The sequence below is a fragment of the Rhodnius prolixus genome, unplaced genomic scaffold (assembly GCF_049639745.1).
Source record: "Rhodnius prolixus isolate KJV_2025 unplaced genomic scaffold, Rpr scaffold_11, whole genome shotgun sequence".
Taxonomy (NCBI): Eukaryota; Metazoa; Arthropoda; class Insecta; order Hemiptera; family Reduviidae; genus Rhodnius; species Rhodnius prolixus.
The window spans coordinates 17,730,137-17,748,956 of record NW_027411625.1 but is presented as its reverse complement, the minus strand read 5'-3'; the positions used below and the strand labels follow the sequence as shown (position 1 = coordinate 17,748,956).

At 34.0% G+C, this 18,820-nt stretch overlaps 1 protein-coding gene across 1 annotated transcript; it reads right to left on the bottom strand.

Moving 5' to 3' along the window:
• Nucleotides 1-575: 575 nt before the first annotated feature.
• Nucleotides 576-16,977, bottom strand: lft (Limb expression 1 family member lowfat). The gene is made up of 5 exons (XM_074138568.1): nt 16,279-16,977; nt 13,575-13,738; nt 12,963-13,103; nt 8,497-8,661; nt 576-7,863 (listed from the first exon to the last, which is right to left on the bottom strand). The coding sequence occupies exons 1-5, from the start codon at nt 16,448-16,450 to the stop codon at nt 7,630-7,632; spliced, it is 876 nt and encodes a 291-aa protein (XP_073994669.1). The 5' UTR covers nt 16,451-16,977; the 3' UTR covers nt 576-7,629.
• Nucleotides 16,978-18,820: the final 1,843 nt, after the last annotated feature.

Here is an 18,820-nt window from a genome sequence, read left to right as displayed (position 1 = left end):
TTTAAGAAGGCTAGTATTATCAGTACAAAAGAAACAAATGTTTACACAACAAGATAAAATATTTCTCTATATTTTAATAATATAGAAGAATACAGCCATTTACAAATACAAGGGAGTTCCATTCAACACCTTAGCCTGTAGTCAACTCTATACACACTGAGCGAGAGGGCGCTTTCCCCTCTCCATCCGACACGGCAGAATTTTTAATTAAAATAATAATACTGGTTACAACTCCGAACACCAATTCATGAACTGAATTACTCAGATGGAGCCATATGATAGGATGCGGCTAACTAACACCCATTCATGATCAGAATGGGATTGCATCTTTGGAGATTTCGTGGCGCCAACACCAGTGTTAAGCTTCCTGTACACTGATATTCTTCTAAATTAAAAGAAAGTGGCAATTTAGAAGGATGCTTAAAGTTGCAGATACCAGAAAACTCAGAAATCAGTTTTCTTAGAAGATGTAACAAATAAAAGTGATGGGCATTTTAGGGAGGTATTTGGAATACAAAGTCAACAGAAAATCGTGGGAATACTTTACGAAGAAAATGCTAAAAATTAAAAAACAATTAAAACAAGTACAATATATATTATTAATAAAATAAATAATACAGTTACAAAGATCACATTAGAGAAAGAGAGTACCACATTTGACTTGTTAAATATTATTTTTAACCAAATGTTTACCTTAGAATAGTATATAATTAAAAAAAAAATTGACAGCTTACAAAAGATATCTAATATGCATTGGCGCCTGTTTTACTCTAAAAGTTTCGTTTCTGTAATTCTAACAAGAAACTACACACAAACACGAGTATCTTCTGTAATATAAACTTGGCGGGGAGGGGGTTTCAAGAAATTGGCACTTCTGGTCAACGAAAACGAGACGAAATTATAAACGTGAATCCATGTACCAGTTCCAGAAATCTTTTGACGAATTATCTTATGTCCAATTTATATTTTAAGTCGCCATCTGCGAGCAGCTGCCGTAGATCTAGAAGCCGCATGAAAACTTTAAATATTATTCAAAACTCAAGTAACTTTCGTTAACACAAACGAATTATCTATTCGATGAAAAGTGGATTTATTTCGACAATCTAACGAACTTTAATGACTCCTAAAGAAAAATATGAGAGCAATGTGTGTTCAGTGGAACTACGTGAGTGCCATTAGTTTGAACTGTTCTACTCTAATGAGCTTGTGCGCGTGCATTACTTTTGTCTGAAAAATGGCCCTCTTTGTTTAATCATGGAGGGTGCTCATTCAAAAGACAATGCATGACCGCAAAAATTACGACCAGGATCAGGAATCAAAGATTTTACTTCGTAATTTTTCCCTAATGTAATTGTTTACAGTCCAGATCTGACATCTTATGATTACTAATTCTTACTCTCCATGGCTCACTTAACTCGTGGTAAAAAATTTACAAATCGGAGGAGGTGAAAAGGAGACTTTGGAATTGTTGGTTCACAGATCGGTTCTTCATACAAACTTCAATATTCAAAACATGCGAGACATTTGTTTCACTCTAGTACTATATCAATGACAAAAGTTAGATATGTAAAGTAAAAATATCTTTTGTAAAGTGCCGAGCTTTAAAAATAAAACTGTAGAAAATCATGTCAAAAAGTTTTTTAAATAAGAATAAGTAATTTTTAAAATAAGCAAAATAAAAAATAATAAATCACAAGACTATTTATAGTTTTTGGCATAGTTTAGGTTTTGTAAGGAAATAGATAGAAAACAAAATTAAAGAACAGAGAAATTCTGAATATTTAAAAATTTATATTATACCATTGATCACCAAGGCTTTACAAGCTATCAGAAATTTTATTTATTAATTTTCTAAAGTCTTTGAAAGTCATTAAATAATAATAATAATAAAAGAAAATTATGTACAGCCTTAATAAAGTGGGTAAGTAATGCCTTAAAAGTAAATAGATCACAAAAGAAGATATTATTTACATTGGATTCCTTTCCATAGAGCAACTCTTTCGGCAGAGGCAATGTAGCAAGGTGTGCCTTTTAAGCCATGATAAAAAAAAAAGAAGTACAATACAATTTCAATTAATAACATTGAAATTTTGTGGCTTACATACGAAGTGTAGCCCATAGATACGACAAAACATAGCTGTGACATTATGGAATACATTCAACTATTCATTTCTGAATTTTGGAAATCTTTCTCATATTGGACCAAAGATTGTGCTTTTTTAATAAAATTCCGGAAACAAACAATCAATGTACTGGAAGACGGTGGTTTAAAAAGAAGAAATAAGAAAAACGAAATTCAAAGTCAATTCTAGTCATCTACATACACAAAGATCATGTTTAAGTGTGTACCAGACGTTCAAAGAAGAAAAGACATGAAAAACAAAGAGTTCTTGCACAAAAAAAGTGTAAGCTCCCACCCGCCTTGCTGTAAAGAAAAATTATTAGCTTACAATGGCAATACAATGCTTTCAGTAAATTACTTGTATTATGTTATCATTAGCGAGTTCGAGCTATACCTACAAACTTTAACTTTGCTTGTAAAGACAAGAGAGAAATGAGATGAACTCTTGAATTAATAACTGTTTGGTTCATTCTCTCAAAAGAACTGATTACATATACAGCAGGGTCGAAAGTTATCGAATACATTGAGAATTACAAAAGTGTAATCCACGATTACCTGGAGTTTAAGATAGACGTATGTGAACCGGGGTTTGAAGGTTATTTTCAAGAAAATAATGTTTATTGCTTTCGGAACTAAAATCTTGAATCGAAAAGATAAGCTGTTTTTAATACTTGAGTTCGGTGTTGAAAAGTTAGAAATTATGAAAGCTGTAAAGAAAGGAAAAGGATGGAACAAAGATGTTTAAAAAGAAATTATTATTCTCTTGATAATAACATCTTTTTACAGTGCTGAGACCTTGATAATCTCTCGTGACAAAATAGGTTAGTGGAGTCAAAATTAAGAAAATGGTGGGCGTTAAAGAGGAGAGAGAATTCAACACTACAACTAAGGAAGTGTAATAAAACAGAAGAGGACGAGGCAGAGTGGAAGGATGGTTAGAAAAAAGAAAAGGAGGTTTAGGAGATGGCCACTATTAGGATGCAGAGGACGCTCATGATTGAAAATGGAAATCCCATTATTCGAAAGAAACCGGCCTTAAGAAAATGTTAAAGTGCATCCCAAATCCGGTACTGACGAATCAGAAACATTACAGACAGAATGAAAACAACACAAAGCCTGTAACAGACAAAGGGAGTTTAACTTACAAGGGTTAACACCGTTTCAGCATTGCAGGGAAAGGTTCCGTAGATGCCAGGATATAGATTTACCAAATGCACATTTATTTTAAACCTGAAAAAAATATGCGGTACTGCACAAGAATTGTGGCTCAGGCACAGAACAGGATGATCAGAAATACACAATTCATTTACAGGGATCATGTCCAAAACGACTCTAAACAATAAATTAAAAAATACTGGATGTCCAGTAAGTACCTTTTTTTCTTAAGCTGTCACAAACCCGTTTGTGTTTCAAAACAGAAACCAGAATGACTGGATTGTCACCTTGCTTACAAGCCATACCGCACAATAGATTAATTCAACCGATTTCACTATTTTAAGGTCTTAAAAATTCATTAATATTAATTTCTTTTCATTTTGTAAAAGTACAGTACTGATATAATACTTAAATAAATACATATATTTGGTATACCTATATTGATTTTTAACCAATAAAAAATATTAACCAACAAATTATTTTACATTTTTAATTTATAAACGAAGAGTTGACATTTAATAAAATTTATTTATTCTCTAAGATATTTTGTTTAAACTTTCTTTATAATAAATATAAATTTAAAAAAAAAATATGAAAGACATTGTGACGAGCAAAATACAATATTAAGATCTTAGGACTTTTTGCAACTTTCTTAATCCCTCAAAAAAAAAAAAAAAAAACTTTTCGTCTACTACTCATAACAAAAACGCACATGACAGAAAAATTACCACGTCACTCCGAATAAAACACAAAACAAACAATTTTCCTACTGAATAAAGATTAATCAATATAAAAAAAATGAACTTAAAAAAGAAGTCTTATCAAGATAAACAAATTATGAAATCTGCAGTTTGATTGCAGCAAAAAATGTTTTTTATTGATTTATTCATTCTTAATTATTATATAGTAATTACACCTATACATATGTAAATAAACATATATATTCACAAAAAGCCTAATTTTTTAAGAATAATATTGTTAAATCTAAGGCATTCAAGTACATAAAATGTATTTGTAAATAATGTAACTACAATACTTGGACACATAGACCAAATTCAATATTCTACATCCACTTAGTAAATTTTATTCGAATAGAAGCTTTCTGGCCAGTTGCTAATAAAAAATTTTCAATCAGGTGTTTTGGAGTATTAATCGATGATTGAAAAAAAAATACACCTCAAGTTTTCTTTTCAGACGTTGAATTTTCTTTCTTTAAATCACTAATAAATATTAAAGAAGCTTCGCATCATATAATAATGATATGTCCACGTTATGTAGTAGAAAGGAAACGAATGTTTGACGACATACATATACAGGTATTTAAGTGCACCATTTCGCTACGAAGACGTAATAAAACTGTACTAGCAGAGCTAGCAATGAAATATGAATGTATTTAAAAGTTATAGAATGAATGGAAGAAAATGATTAGAGAAGGATTACGTGATTTTAATTTCGGTTAAGCTATAAGGATGGCAGGAATATAGAGTACTGATCCATCCATTAGTTGTAAGTTTGTATGTAAATAGTTGTATATAGTAGAGGGATGAATGTGTGAAGCGAATGTATTTATAAGTAAGAATGGAGAGTGAGTGATAAGCACCTAGACGATGCTGGCTGTATGCCCCCCCAAAAAAAAGCTTCGCATAAAAAATATTAGTACTAAATTATGTGTTTAGGGGGAGCATGAATTACAGCACCCCCTCCCCAGAAACCCACTTAAATGAATATTCTCTGAAAAAAAAACCTTCAGTGGTAAGGCTACACGACGAAAACCACACAAAACTTACAAAATAAAGTAAACTGGTATACTTCCATAATTGGAATTTTGGCCACAGACATTTGATGGTCATAAATATTTCTTATTAAATATTATAAAAGACTAGACCAATTAAAAAGTACTGTAATGGCACTTTAGAAGAATGTTAAACTTCTCTCCTTCTCCCAAAAGTCCCTAATTTTTCCGGGAAAATGTTACAGATATGAGTATAAGATGTAAGGAGAAATGATTTACTATCGCAACAAGCACACAAAAAAAAAATGAAAATAAATATGCACTGAGGTTTTAACGGTTAGCTAGTTTGTACTTTCTTTCGTTTTTAACTGAAGAGTTTACAAAAAAGCTGATTTTTTACAAATCAGGATTTCTTACCCATGGTTATATTCCAGGTGAAAACTCATTATCGCAAATACTTCCTCGTTTACCTGTTTTGTATAATGGCATTTCTGATTAACTGTTTACGGCTTATTCAGAACACCAGGGTTACTATGTAACAATCCTTAGTTGACTGGTGACAGTTCTGTAAATTTCACTCACGGGAACTTTAGAGGTAGGCAGTGCCTCTATTAAGTAAAATGATAGCTTCCCACGAATATCTCAACTGGGTATGTGCTTAAAGTGATTCGGTCATATTTTTACAATTTTATCATTTCTTTACATGACCAAGTATTGTCATTACTTCCAAATACATTCCTCTTTATTTTTTAATTTATTTTAAGTTAGTTGGCACTTTAAGTGAAGCAATTTTGTTAGTGATGTAATAGTAATAATAGAACAGCTTCGACAACTTATAAAAGATTCTTTGCACAGCGCAAACTTCGTAACATTAAAAGAATTTAATATAATTTGGGGGGCTAGCGCACTTTTAATCTATGGAAGATGAGATTATACATTGTTAAGAATTTTAAATTTTTTCATAGTTGGTTTGCCCCAGATTATCCAGTTACATTATGACAGTAAACGCTCAAATTTTCAACAGCATAGAAATAATGATTAGAATATCACTTCCGGTGCCGATTTGTATCTTTGATAATTCTCCGATACTGTAGTCATTATACAGGGTGTTCATTTTAAGACGGCTCAAATGCATTTCATGCTTAAACGGTTGTTCTGAGCGAAAAATGGTAGAGGAAAAATTTGTTGTCCGTCACCTCTAGTTTCCGAATATGTGACTTGATTTTAGATTCCTGCCCGCATACGCGGCTGACGCGCGACCAAAAGTGAGGGTTCGCAGTTGACCCCCATTTTTATATACACAGTTTTAAAGAGTATAAAAAGTAATGAAAGAAACCGGAAACCGCAATTCGATATTTTTAAAATTAAAGGTGCTAGGCCATTTCAAAATCTGGTATTTTTTTTCATATTTCAATTTTTTTATCTTGTTATCAAAGAGAAAGAAGAGCACGCGATAGGTCATTTTTATGTATTTTTTCATCCCCTTTCTACTAAAAATATTGCCAAGGCCGTAAAGCTAGCATTTTCTTAATATCGGGAAATAAGTCGTTTTTCGAGTGATTTTTCTAAGAAAAATCAAATGTTAAGAGCTTTAGATGTTCTCAAACATACACAAAATGGCTAAAAATTAATTTTACATCTGTTACAAACAAGAAGGTTTAATAATTGCTTGGTAATTTTGGGAGAGTTACGTTTAATTACCAAAAAAATTGGAAACTTCCTGCCACATATTTAAGTGATCAATATCTTTCAAGTAAAGGATCAATCTTATTCCTTAATTTATCAAATAATGCACTTTTGCAGCATGAACTGGGTCTTGAAAGGTGCCTCCTCTGGCTCGCAAGCCAGGTTAGCCAGGAGGTTATCAACTGCTCTCTGAATCTGAAGAGGCACCTTTGAAGGCACAGTACATGCTTCACAAATTGAGTAAAGTGCATTATTTGATAAATTAAGGAATAATTTTGATCCTTTACATGAAAGATATTGATCACTTAAATATGTGGCAGGAGGTTTCCAATTTTTTTGGTAATTAAACGTAACTCTCCCAAAATTACCAAGAAATTATTAAACCTTCTTGTTTGTAACAGATGTAAAATTAATTTTTAGCCATTTTGTGTATGCTTGAGAACATCTAAAGCTCTTAACATTTGATTTTTCATTTGATAACAAGATAAAAAAATTGAAATATGATTAAAAATACCAGATTTTGAAATGGCCTAGCACCTTTAATTTTGAAAATATCGAATTGCGGTTTCCGGTTTCTTTCATTACTTTTTATACTCTTTAAAACTGTGTATATGAAAATGGGGGTCAACTGCGAACCCTCACTTTTGGTCGCGCGTTACCCGCGTATGCGGGCAGGAATCTAAAATCAAGTCACATATTCGGAAACTAGAGGTGACGGACAACAAATTTTTCCTCTGCCATTTTTCGCTTAGAACAACCGTTTAAGCATGAAATGCTTTTGAGCCGTCTTAAAATGAACACCCTGTATAACCACGTCAAATTTCCTTCTTTTTTTTTTTTTATCAGAATGCTTGAGCGAGTATTACCATCTTAAAACAAAATATATTAAAAATACAAAAATTAAAGAGTTGGAAATGTAGAGTTTACATTTAATTCAAGACAACAATGTTGTTGACTGATTACAAGCAAGTAATAAAATATCACGTTTCTCTTTTGGGAACCTTAATTCCCTACCGGCCAGACGAGCTGCTTCTAGTTCACGTTCGGCGCACGCCAGTTCCCTCTTGACAGCGCCGCAAGCCTCCTGTTCACGAGCTACCCAGTCCAACGCCATCTGCGATCTCATTTCTTCATCTAATGTACGATTGGAATAGTGGGCAACGACTTCCTAAAAAAATTCAAATTTTCTATGAGATATAATTAACATCAAAGTATGGTTAGCTGCGTTTTACTAAAAAGAAGACAAGATCAAAAAGGTCATCATGTGATTTTGATGAGGCATTACGTTAATCGGCGAAATCAATCATCATTAGTGCTCGGGCACTTGCTGCAAAACTGCTAAGTATGACGATTAACCATTAACTTTATCACCTTACTGAAACGTTACAACAGAGATGTTGGTAAAAGCCGTTGATACCTCAACAGATCGTAACTAAAAAAGGCACTTGCTAACTTCTATTAAAAAGGCAAAAACCTGAGGTAAGTAATCAATGGATGAGGGTTCCAGTTGTATAAGATGACAATTTGAGAGAAATTAATTTTGCATTATTCATGAAATACAATATGATGCGAGTAATTTCGAATTTGTACCCCCCCCCCCAATGAATTTACTGCCAACAAAGATAGAATGTTCTCAAAACGTTTTGTTAACCATTGAGCCAGCCAAGAAGAGAAATCTAATAGTTGACAGAGAGATGCCTTGTAAAATCATTTTAACATGTAAAATAGATTTCTTGTTTTAAAAAATAAATAGATAAACTTGTACACACACCCATTCGTATCTTAGAATTAAAATACTGACCTGTCTGGAACATTGCCGTTCACGCATTGCCTTCAGACTTCCGTTCCAATGTAGAAGTTGGAATACTGTCATCAGTTCTTGGAATTCCAACATTGTGCGACCTTTGTTGGTCTCCAACATGAACCGAAATGCTGCAATTCCTGTGTTTGGATTATCTCCATCGCCCTGTCAACAAAACAGAGTCTTGTTGTAACTGAAAAATGCAGATGGCAGAGGCTGCTTAGGACTCCAATAACTATTAACAGTGTGTAACTACACACTGTTAATCGACCGAACATTAAAAGAGCATTCGCCTGCGAACGCTCGGCCTGGCCAGTGCCGATTATGCCGTTATAGCCATATTTTCAGTGAGCCATTAGTTCGTACTAATACTTTTCTCTTATTTTGTATATAATTATCTGTTTTACAGATTAGGTTGTGTAGGTCATAGTAACGATTTTCTGGTTTTTTGAGTTAATGTTCCTGTCTTTAGATAGTTTGTTTTTATGTTTGATTATAACATTAGAGTATTAGTTATTTAGCTTCCTGTCGCTGCCGTAATATTACCGGACTCTCCTCCCTCTCAGCGGAGCTATCCCTCTAGATGCACGCTTAAGGGCACTTTTATATTTGGGGCTGGTTAGATTATCTTCTCGGATAGCTTCGGCTATCTGGCACCCAAAACGATTTCCCGATTCCAGAGAGGATGTCCCTCTCAACCCTAGCCTGACACAGAGCATAATAGCACCAACGTATTTCGTGAATGTACGTTTGGGTCATAAGACCCAAACTTTAATTAGATTATCTTTTAGAACTACTCACTAGGACACTGGGCACTATTTCTTGAACTACCCTATTTCCTTTACTTTATAAGTACGATTAATAAATAATAATGTAACCGTCCGTGGCGGTTAGGGGTAGAGTTTCCAACAAAACTCTACTTAAAATGTCTTACCAGTAGGTTTATTTACAACGTATAATATATTTGTTTCATACACACAAGGTTAACAGTTACAAAAAATATTACTAACTTAACCGACACACCGACATTCACCCAACGGAACCTAACTTAATTAACTACTTAATCCCTACATGTTACAATAATAAATGAAAAGCAATCTCCTAATGCTAAGTTAGAATAAAACTAGTAATAATAATGTAAAATAATAAGCAAAAATTCTTGAAATTAATTCTCTTCCGCCACTCCAATCCTACGCCTCCACACAAAACTCACCGCGGCCGGGCACGTCCCTTGAGAGAGGATCTCAGCGCTCGCCTCTCACTCCATCTCTCTCTTTGGTCTTTACCTTTTTAGTCTCTAAGGCATCTCACACGCAGTGCACCTCTTCACGGCCTAGACCTCCTTGACCAGCCACCTGTCTGTCCCACTCTCTCGCCACACGCACGTGCCCCCACAATTCCTCTGTTCGCTGCGCTTGTGATACTACATATGTCCATTACATTAACATAAAATTAACAATTGGAGAGGTACACGTGATCAGAGATCCTAATTCAAAACGATACAAATAACTTGGTAAACATAATGTACATTCAACACAATCTTGACACGCTCAAGAGACCGCCATTAAACATGCGGCATTAAATACATGTACGCCATTACAGTAAACTCAGTATAATGCAGTCAGACTTTTTTTAGATCCCATTCTATAAGTTATTTAAATTTTGAAATTAGAGTAATCATCCCGCAAAATTCCCAGTTCAAAAGCATCCCCCTAAAAGCCGACTGGAAGCTATAATTTAATCAGAACTCAAAGTTCGTAAATACGCTGACGTGTGATACCACCTAAGAGCTGTAGTAAGATCAGATAATAGTCTGGCTCCTACCGCTAATCGAAAGCAGTAGGCGTTGGAATGTACGAGGGGGTACCCAAAAAAAACCGGAATTATTTTTTAAAAGCTATTTATTTACAAATTTTTTACAGAACAACCTTATCCTCTTCAAAATACTCTCCATTACAACTAATACATTTGTCCCACCGGTGCTTCCACTGTTCGAAACATTTTTTGTAGTCATCTTTAGAAATGGCTGACAGCTCCTTCTTCGTTTTTTTCTTGACCTCTTCAATGTTGTCAAATCGGTGACCTTTCATGCCCTTTTTCATGCGTGGAAATAAGAAAAAGTCGCACGGAACAAGATCAGGCGAGTAAGGTGCGTGGGGCAGCGGAACCATGCCATTTTTAGCCAAAAACTGTGTAACAGAGATGGCTGTGTGTGCAGGTGCATTGTCGTGGTGGAAGAACCAGTCTCCTGTTTGCCACAAATCGGGTCTTTTTTGGCGAACACTATTGCGCAATCTTTTCAAAACTTCCAAATACAAGGTTTGATGGACGGTCTGACCTGGGGGGACAAACTCTGAATGGACTACGTCTTTGGCATCAAAAAAGCAAATCAGCATTGTTTTGATGTTTGACTTGACTTGACGACATTTTTTTGGTCGGGGTGAAGATGACGTCTTCCATTGGCTCGACTGTTGCTTTGTTTCTGGGTCATAACCATAGCACCATGACTCATCACCAGTAATGACCTTTGACAGAAAGTCTGGATCAGTTTCAAGCTGTTGTTTCAAAGCACGACATGTTTCAACTCGATGTTCTTTTTGATTGTCAGTCAGAACTCGAGGAACAAACTTGGCAGCAACCCTTTTCATCCCCAAATCTTCCGTTAAAATTCGCTGAACCGAGCTCCAAGATAACCCACTACTCTCTGACAGTTGATCAATTGTCTGTCGACGGTCTGTGAACACCAGCTCTCGAATTTTTTCAACATTTTCGTCGATTCGGGCAGTTGATGGACGTCCAGAACGAGGTTTGTCATCAATCGACATGTCGCCATTTTTAAACCGAGTAAACCACTCGTATACTTGAGTTTTTCCCATAGCGTCATCTTTGTAAGCTGTTTTCAACATTAAAACACTTTCAGCAGCATTTTTGCCGAGTAGAAAACAAAATTTCAGAGCTGCACGTTGTTCACTTAAACTTGCCATCATAAAAAACGAAAAAAGAACAAAACAGCGCTGGTAAAAACAATCACTGCAGATGAACAGAACAAGCCAGGCAGACAACACAGGCAGGACTGTACTGGCAAGGAATTGCGCTATACACGTCTAGCGGCAGAAATGCGTACTACATAAGCTCCATGCGCGGCAACGCAATTCCGGTTATTTTTGGGTACCCCCTCGTAGGAGGGTGTTTGCAGTTTTAAAACAGCTTTAACGACGTGAGACATTAATTACTGCTTTAAAAACTGACAGAATACTGTCAGCTATAAATGGAATCCTAACTACAAACTGAACAATTGGGCTGAATTTAAAAAAAATTAATTTATTTTTATGAAGCATCTTCAGAAATCAAACTCATCCAAACCAATAGAACCATGTAAAGTATGAAAGATTTTGGTTTATAATTATTGACACGTTTAACTTCATAATAATCAACTGTTTTACTTAGATATAAAGATAACAAGATGACGATCGAAACATCCACAAAATGTAAATTAATTACAAAAAATTATATTCAAATAAGATGAGAATATGGAAGGTTGTAATTTTTAAGATAGCTCCAAAAAAGCATCTTGTATAAAGTTTGGGAAAAGTTAAAAAAATAGTATTATTTGTTTTAAGTTCAATTAATTGAAATAAACTTAATACGGCTCTCTATGAACTTGAGGCGGGTACTCTAAAGCATAGAATCCTCTATCTATATCTAACTCGCCAGAAAATCTTCTCAATCAACTCTCACATTTACATTGGTTATTTTAAACCAGCCAGTCTCGTTGTTACCGAAGCATTTCAAATTTATCAGACAGGTTTACAAAATTGTTTCTATGAATTACATTCACTCCAAAGATCCTTAATCTAAAATTGCACAAAGTAATTCTCCAAGGTTCTGTGCTACAACTCTGTAGCTTTTCAATCTTCGCCGTGCTGCTACAAAACTCTACTCTTAGTGTGATGGTTACTGCGCGAAGTAAATTTTTACACTTTATTTTGGAGTATATTTCTTAGATTATGGCTCGTGAAGATCAATTCGAACATTTCTTTTTACTACAGGTTTGTAGTAATTTGGATGTAAAAGTTAAGTTACTAGAAATGGATTATTCTCGGTCAAAAGAATTTTTAATATGCAAACAAAATTTTTTTGCTGAAGTTCAATTCTGATCAGTATGCTGAAAGTACGTGAAAGTGCAGATCAAAAATGGTATGGGAACTGTATTGTGTCTTGCAATTGTATTTGTACAAAAAAATCGTAAGCAAAGGTTTGTATAGTGTTGTAAATTACATGCAGCCATAATTCAGGATATTGCACTGCTTCAAAGAGAATAACTTTCACGTACTATACCACTTATCGAATCACATCAGTACCACTAAAAAGCAACGGGCGCATGCATATACTCATCAGTACCTAATGGTTCAACAACGATTGTAAAACCGACATACACCTGAATTTCTAAAAACAAATTTACTTACTTTAAAAGACATCCAAGCATCCTGCACAGCTTTTTCTATAAAATCATCGGATATTCTTCTTGACGGGTGTTCATTGAATACAGAATTCATGAGGGCAATTTTGGCAGCACTCCGCCTAGCTTCCGCTTTTGTAGGACAATTCTGAAAACAAGGAAAAATATTAAAAATAAAAATGTGGTTTGGTACGCAGTGCTGGAAAATATTTTTAATTTATCCGTCGTAACAGGAGGCATGTTTATTGTATTCCTGACCGGTTTCGGATTTTCACCCATCATTAGAGGTAGATTAATAATTTTATGTAGAGATTTCGACTTCACTTATGTTACCGTTCATGTACTATAATTGCTGACAGCACTTGAGCGAAATATCAAATTTAACTTTGTTTGATTTATTGTTTTTGAGTAACATATAATTTTTTACAAACCCAAAGAGAAATCACTTTTTCGTACTCACAGGTCCGCAAAACGGATAAATCCAATGTGAAGACAAAATCAGAAATCTGCTCTTACCCCTCATAAAAAACACTTTTTTATTCGCCCCATTATTTGCTAATTAGACAATTCAGAAAATGTAGCTTTTCCAGATGATCAGATTTTTGTTATAATAAAGTACCTGGAAGCTAGCGAAACAGGAACCTCCAGGTAGCGTAACGTAGCATACATATGGCGGACTAGACGATGGCACGGACTCGTAGATGACCAACGCTCCGTTCTTCATCTCAGCACCACGAGCTTGCTTCATCTGCCAAAATTCTTGTAACGCTTCAACAACATTCACTGAAACAAGATACTTTCTGATAAATCTGATACCGATTCTGGACATTAAAAGTGAATGGAAGCCTGTTGAGAAATTTATTTGTGGGACATTGCAGTTACATATATATTACAGGCATACTGTACAAAACTTCAGTCAAGATTTAATCTACCCATAAAACTGTCCAAAAAATAACAGGAATTTTCGTTTTTTGAAATAAATTTCAAATTTTGAATAATTTATTCGTCCACAACAATATTATAGCCTTCAAAATAATCCCAATTAGATGTTATACACTTATGCCAGCGCTTCTTCCAATCCCCGAAACACTTCTGGAACTCGTTCATGGAAAGCTTTTAGCTGTCTCAGCGAAGCGTTTTTAATCTCATCCATGCTTTCAAATCTAAGGACCTTTAATTGTTGAACAACAACAATTCGGTCCTCTTTATTTTTAGGAATAGACAAAAGTCACACGGAGTCATGTCTAGCGAATACGGAGGCTGGAGCATCATTACAGTGTTGTTTCTAGCCAAAAAATTACGAATAAACAATGAAGTTTGAGCAGGTGCATTATCGTGGTGCAAAAGCCATGAATTGTTTCGCCACAAATCCCAGGCATTATTTTCTTATTTCTTCACGCAAACGGCGTTGAATGTTTAAGCATTACTCCTTACTGAACGTTCGATTTTGTGGCAAGAATTCAAGGTGCACTATGCCGTTAAAATCGAAGATTACAGTAAGCAGAGGCTTTACATTCGACCGCACTTGTCGAGCTTTTCGGCCTTGACGATTCCAGAATGCCTTCACTAAGACGATTGAGCCTTAGTTTCATATCATATCCGTAAACCCATGTTTCATCACCTGTTATATCATAAGACCTGTTTTAGTAGATCTGATCATTGCTAATTTCATTTAGTGACTCCCAAGCAACTTCCATTCGTCGCTGTTTTTATTCGAAATTCAACAATTTTGAAACAAATTTTGATGTCACACGTTTCATAAGCAAAACTTCCAAAAACAATTTCATGACATGAGCCAGTTTATATGCCAACATTATTAGCTACTTCTCTGATTGTAATTCAGCGATTTTTCATAATCGATTCTTTCACTTTTTCCACATTTTCATAGGTTTTTCATGTGCTGGGGCGTCCAGGATGCTCGTGATCTTCAAGTCTTCACGGCCATCTTAAACGCTTAACCCTGTTTTACTCATATAAGACTAACCAAAAGCTATATTTAACATTTCTTAAACTGTGCTGCACTTTATTCCATTTTCTTATAGCAAAATATATTACAAATTCTTTGATCCATTTTCAAAATCGCCAATCCTACCAAAACTCAACAGAACAACGAAAAAATTACGCGAAACGGACTAATACAACGAAAATATAAAATTCCGGTTATTTTTACAACTCGTACTCCCTAAGTATATGTATGGACATGGTAATCTTGTTAGCTGCATTCTGTCAGTGAGCACTAAGTGCCGTCAGTTTGAACTTAGATTAATGCATTAACAAGTAGGTGGCTACTATAAACACTTATTGTTTTGATAAATGTGGAATACAAAACATTTTCCTAACTAAATAAGTTCCATGGTTCTACATTCCATCGAAATTTGTCTGATGTTTGCTGATATCACATATTAGTCTTTAGACTCGTTTAGTGCTTATAAATAGTAGGTAGCCCATTCTGTTGCTATTTATGATTAAAATAAAATAGTTACTTTTTAAAATAACTTTAATTAAACAAAATGTTCATAATTGCATTGTTCTACTTACACCAGGAAAAAGTAAGAAGCGGTTGGTCATTAGTTGGCAATAGGTCGCACATTATAAATAAACAACCATCATTTAAGCATTCATAAGCGTGATGTCGAGATGCACTGCCATATATTGCAAATATATCGAGAGGAAAGATAAAGGAGTTAGAGTGGGAAATTATTCCTCATCCATCTTACTTGCTCGATCTATCCCCCAACGGATTATCTGTGATATGTGAAGAGAAAAATTTGTAACCAAACCACTAATAAAACGCGTTTCTTAGTTTTCTGAAAGTTTAACAGATAAAATGAAATGTATAAGCTACCCATTTGTATTCGTGCCAATAAATAGTAACTGGCTTATAATTAATTGCTGCCTAGAGACAATTAAAAAATAAACCTATTACGATGGAGTCGCTTTGATGGCAAAGTAGTAGGAAATCCATAGAACGCCGGCATCAAGGAAGGTAACAATATGTGTGAGCAAAATAGTAATGATGAACATAAGTAGATATGCCAATATTGATACTACAATCAACGCAAAAGATAACAGATCAGATCTGCTTAAATCGTTCCAGTACAATAATAAAAAACTTTATTGTTACGTCCCTATATAACTGTATCATTCATCAAACAATCCTCGCACGGTAGATTTTAACTGTACACATTTTATTAATTTTTTTATTATAGCTGTATTACAACGATGAAAGAAATAGAGAGGTATGCATAACATTTTAAAGCTCAATATATTATTTTGTCCATTAATTAAACTGAAAAAATGGTAATAAATATAACAGAACTCACCTCTTCCATATCCTTGAGTGTGTTTGGCAAAACTATTGACCACAGCATCTACAGCTTCCTTTAACACTTGCTTCGCTTGTGCATCTGGAAAGATCTTCGAATGACGAATTCCTGGCCAAGGTGCCACAAACGACGGCGGTTTCAAATTGGCGTGCATTGTAGTATTGCACATTTAGTTTTTATAATTAAGTTGTTATTAAAGTCATAATAAATTGAAATAAAAAAATAAAACTAGTTACATACATTAATTTTTGTTAACAAAAAAAGAAGCATAAGCCCATATGAGTTGCAAACAACGATGGCACTTCATATGCGGTTGATGAGGCATGTAAAAAAAAACAATAACAAAAAAATCAATAAAAAATTTTCTTTTGATAAAATAATTTTTTTGCCTTTTTAGAATAAAAAATTAAAATTAAGACTTTTGTTTTAGAATGCAACTTTTTTTTTCTCTCTCACTCTCTCACCTTTCTTTTACTTACGTCTATGAAATATCTCACTGTTCTAAAAAAAAAAGTGTTGGCAATTATAAAAGTACAAAATAAATGAAAATGACAAACAGCCGCTCTCAAACAAATTGTAAGATTCGCAATCACAAATGTATTATCTTACACTTAAGAAATTTGTCTAATCACATCAAAATTCACAAGACATATCGGGCAACAACATAAGGCACTTAAACAAGCTGGCTTCAACTTCTTAACTCGACTTTTAATTGGCAATTTATTTTTTTAATTAAAATTAATATCTTCCTTTTTAGTTGTTTTATTTTAATTCTTGCCACGAATTTCATTAAATAACAATTTCTGAACAGATAATAATATATTAATAAACAACAATATTAAAAAAAAGAAAAACAATTAAATAAGAATCCTTGTAATTAAAATTCAACACAATTAAATGATTTCATTAATAAAAACCTTAATTTAACTAAAATTAAAGAAATGAAATAAAAAGTATATTATTTATGTTGTAGTCCCCCTCCTCAGGATAGATTTTTTTTAATTTCAGGTTTTGTTTCTGTCATTTTGCGCATTTTTGTTCGACTATTTTTTGCCTCCTATTCTGAGTAATGCAACTACCTCTCCAAATTTCATTATCAACACTATTTATTTATTTATTTTTATTGAAAATAGCTTTTTTCTGTCGTTCCCTATAATTTTTTCACTTCAGTTCTTCAGATTAGATTATTCTTTAACCTACTTTTCGGTTTCCTTTCTTGTTTTTGCAAATTTTTCTTAATGTAAAACATATCTTCTAAATTTTCCCCAGATTATGCACAACACTTGCACTTAACAGATGAAGGTGAGAAAACGCTTTCTAAGCAGTATAAAGAAACAACAGATTTATTTCATAGCAGAGATATTTCATACTATTTAATTTGTGTAAAATGGTCCTGAACAGAAAGTTGGTGAGATTAAACAGGATATTTAAGATAAAACACGGTGTCTCTTGATTAAGGGCGTTTTTATTCAATCCACCATGCTAATGTTTGGGTGTGTTGTCCCAGGATAAGAATCTGGAATACTTGATACAAAAAAAAAAGTACGAGAGTAAAATTTAAGATGGATTTATGATTAATTTTTTTTTAAAAAATACAGTATTGAACAAAACAGTTTGAACTGGAAGAGAAGCTATTTTTTACTATTTTTAATTGGAAGTTGAATCCGAAAGAATGAAAATAAAAAACTAGTTTACATTTTTGGGATCGTTTTTGAAAAGTTAGAGAGGAAAGAGACGGGAGTACTGGGAAGAAATACAGAGGCGAAAAAACAGCCAGGATGTTGCACTCACTAGTATTTTGAATTTATCTCTTCTAAAGAAGAATCAAAATAATTGATTTAATTGGTGAGAGAATCTTTTTCTATAAAGCGGACTATTTTTCTTAAGCAAAGACAATGAAGTTAGAATGGAGTACTACAGATCTATTTGGAAAACGAATAGACTCAGAAATAAGGAAATAGATGGGCGATAAGTAAAAATAAATCAAGAAAAAAGACTATCAAGAAACTAAGGTGGCGAAAGTTTGAGCCTGAAAAGATGGCCCAAAAAAGTAATGTGTAGGTGGTGTAACAGCAATGGAGGTGTTAAAGATTTTAAAATGGGAGCTTGAGTTTTGAGGCAGCACGAATGTAAGGAAAGTGAAAACTGGAACGATGCTCTTGACTCAATACATTAGATAAAGAGAAAGCAAAACATATTTTATCATTTCATCTTTCCAGAAATTTTGCGCGAAACCTAGAACGAGAAAGAAAGCAAAAAATAGTAAATTTTTTATGACATCCCCAGCAATTACGCATTCGTCTGTAGGTATTCATAGCCTACTTCAATTAATTTGTATTTTGCGGAGGTTGGACAGAAAGCCTTAGCGACCCAGTGCAGTGGCACCCAATAGTAAGAGCACTTCTTACAGTCCTGTCTGTTTAGCTGGTCTTGAGTCCCCAATGAAGGGCACTAAGACGAAGAATGTGTCTATGAGTTTTTCTTAATTAGTATCGAATTCTGAACCATATTAGCCCCTTCTTCTTGCCCCTTCTTTCAG

Bases quoted from the DNA above. Each gene is read 5' to 3' on its own strand.
- lft (XM_074138568.1), bottom strand. From the start codon at position 16,450: ATGTGCAATACTACAATGCACGCCAATTTGAAACCGCCGTCGTTTGTG. The intron at 13,739-16,278 runs GTGAGTTCTGTT...ATCTTGTTTCAG, and splicing joins CACTCAAGGATATGGAAGAG to TGAATGTTGTTGAAGCGTTA. The intron at 7,864-8,496 runs GTCAGTATTTTA...GAATTTTTTTAG, and splicing joins AACGGCAATGTTCCAGACAG to GAAGTCGTTGCCCACTATTC.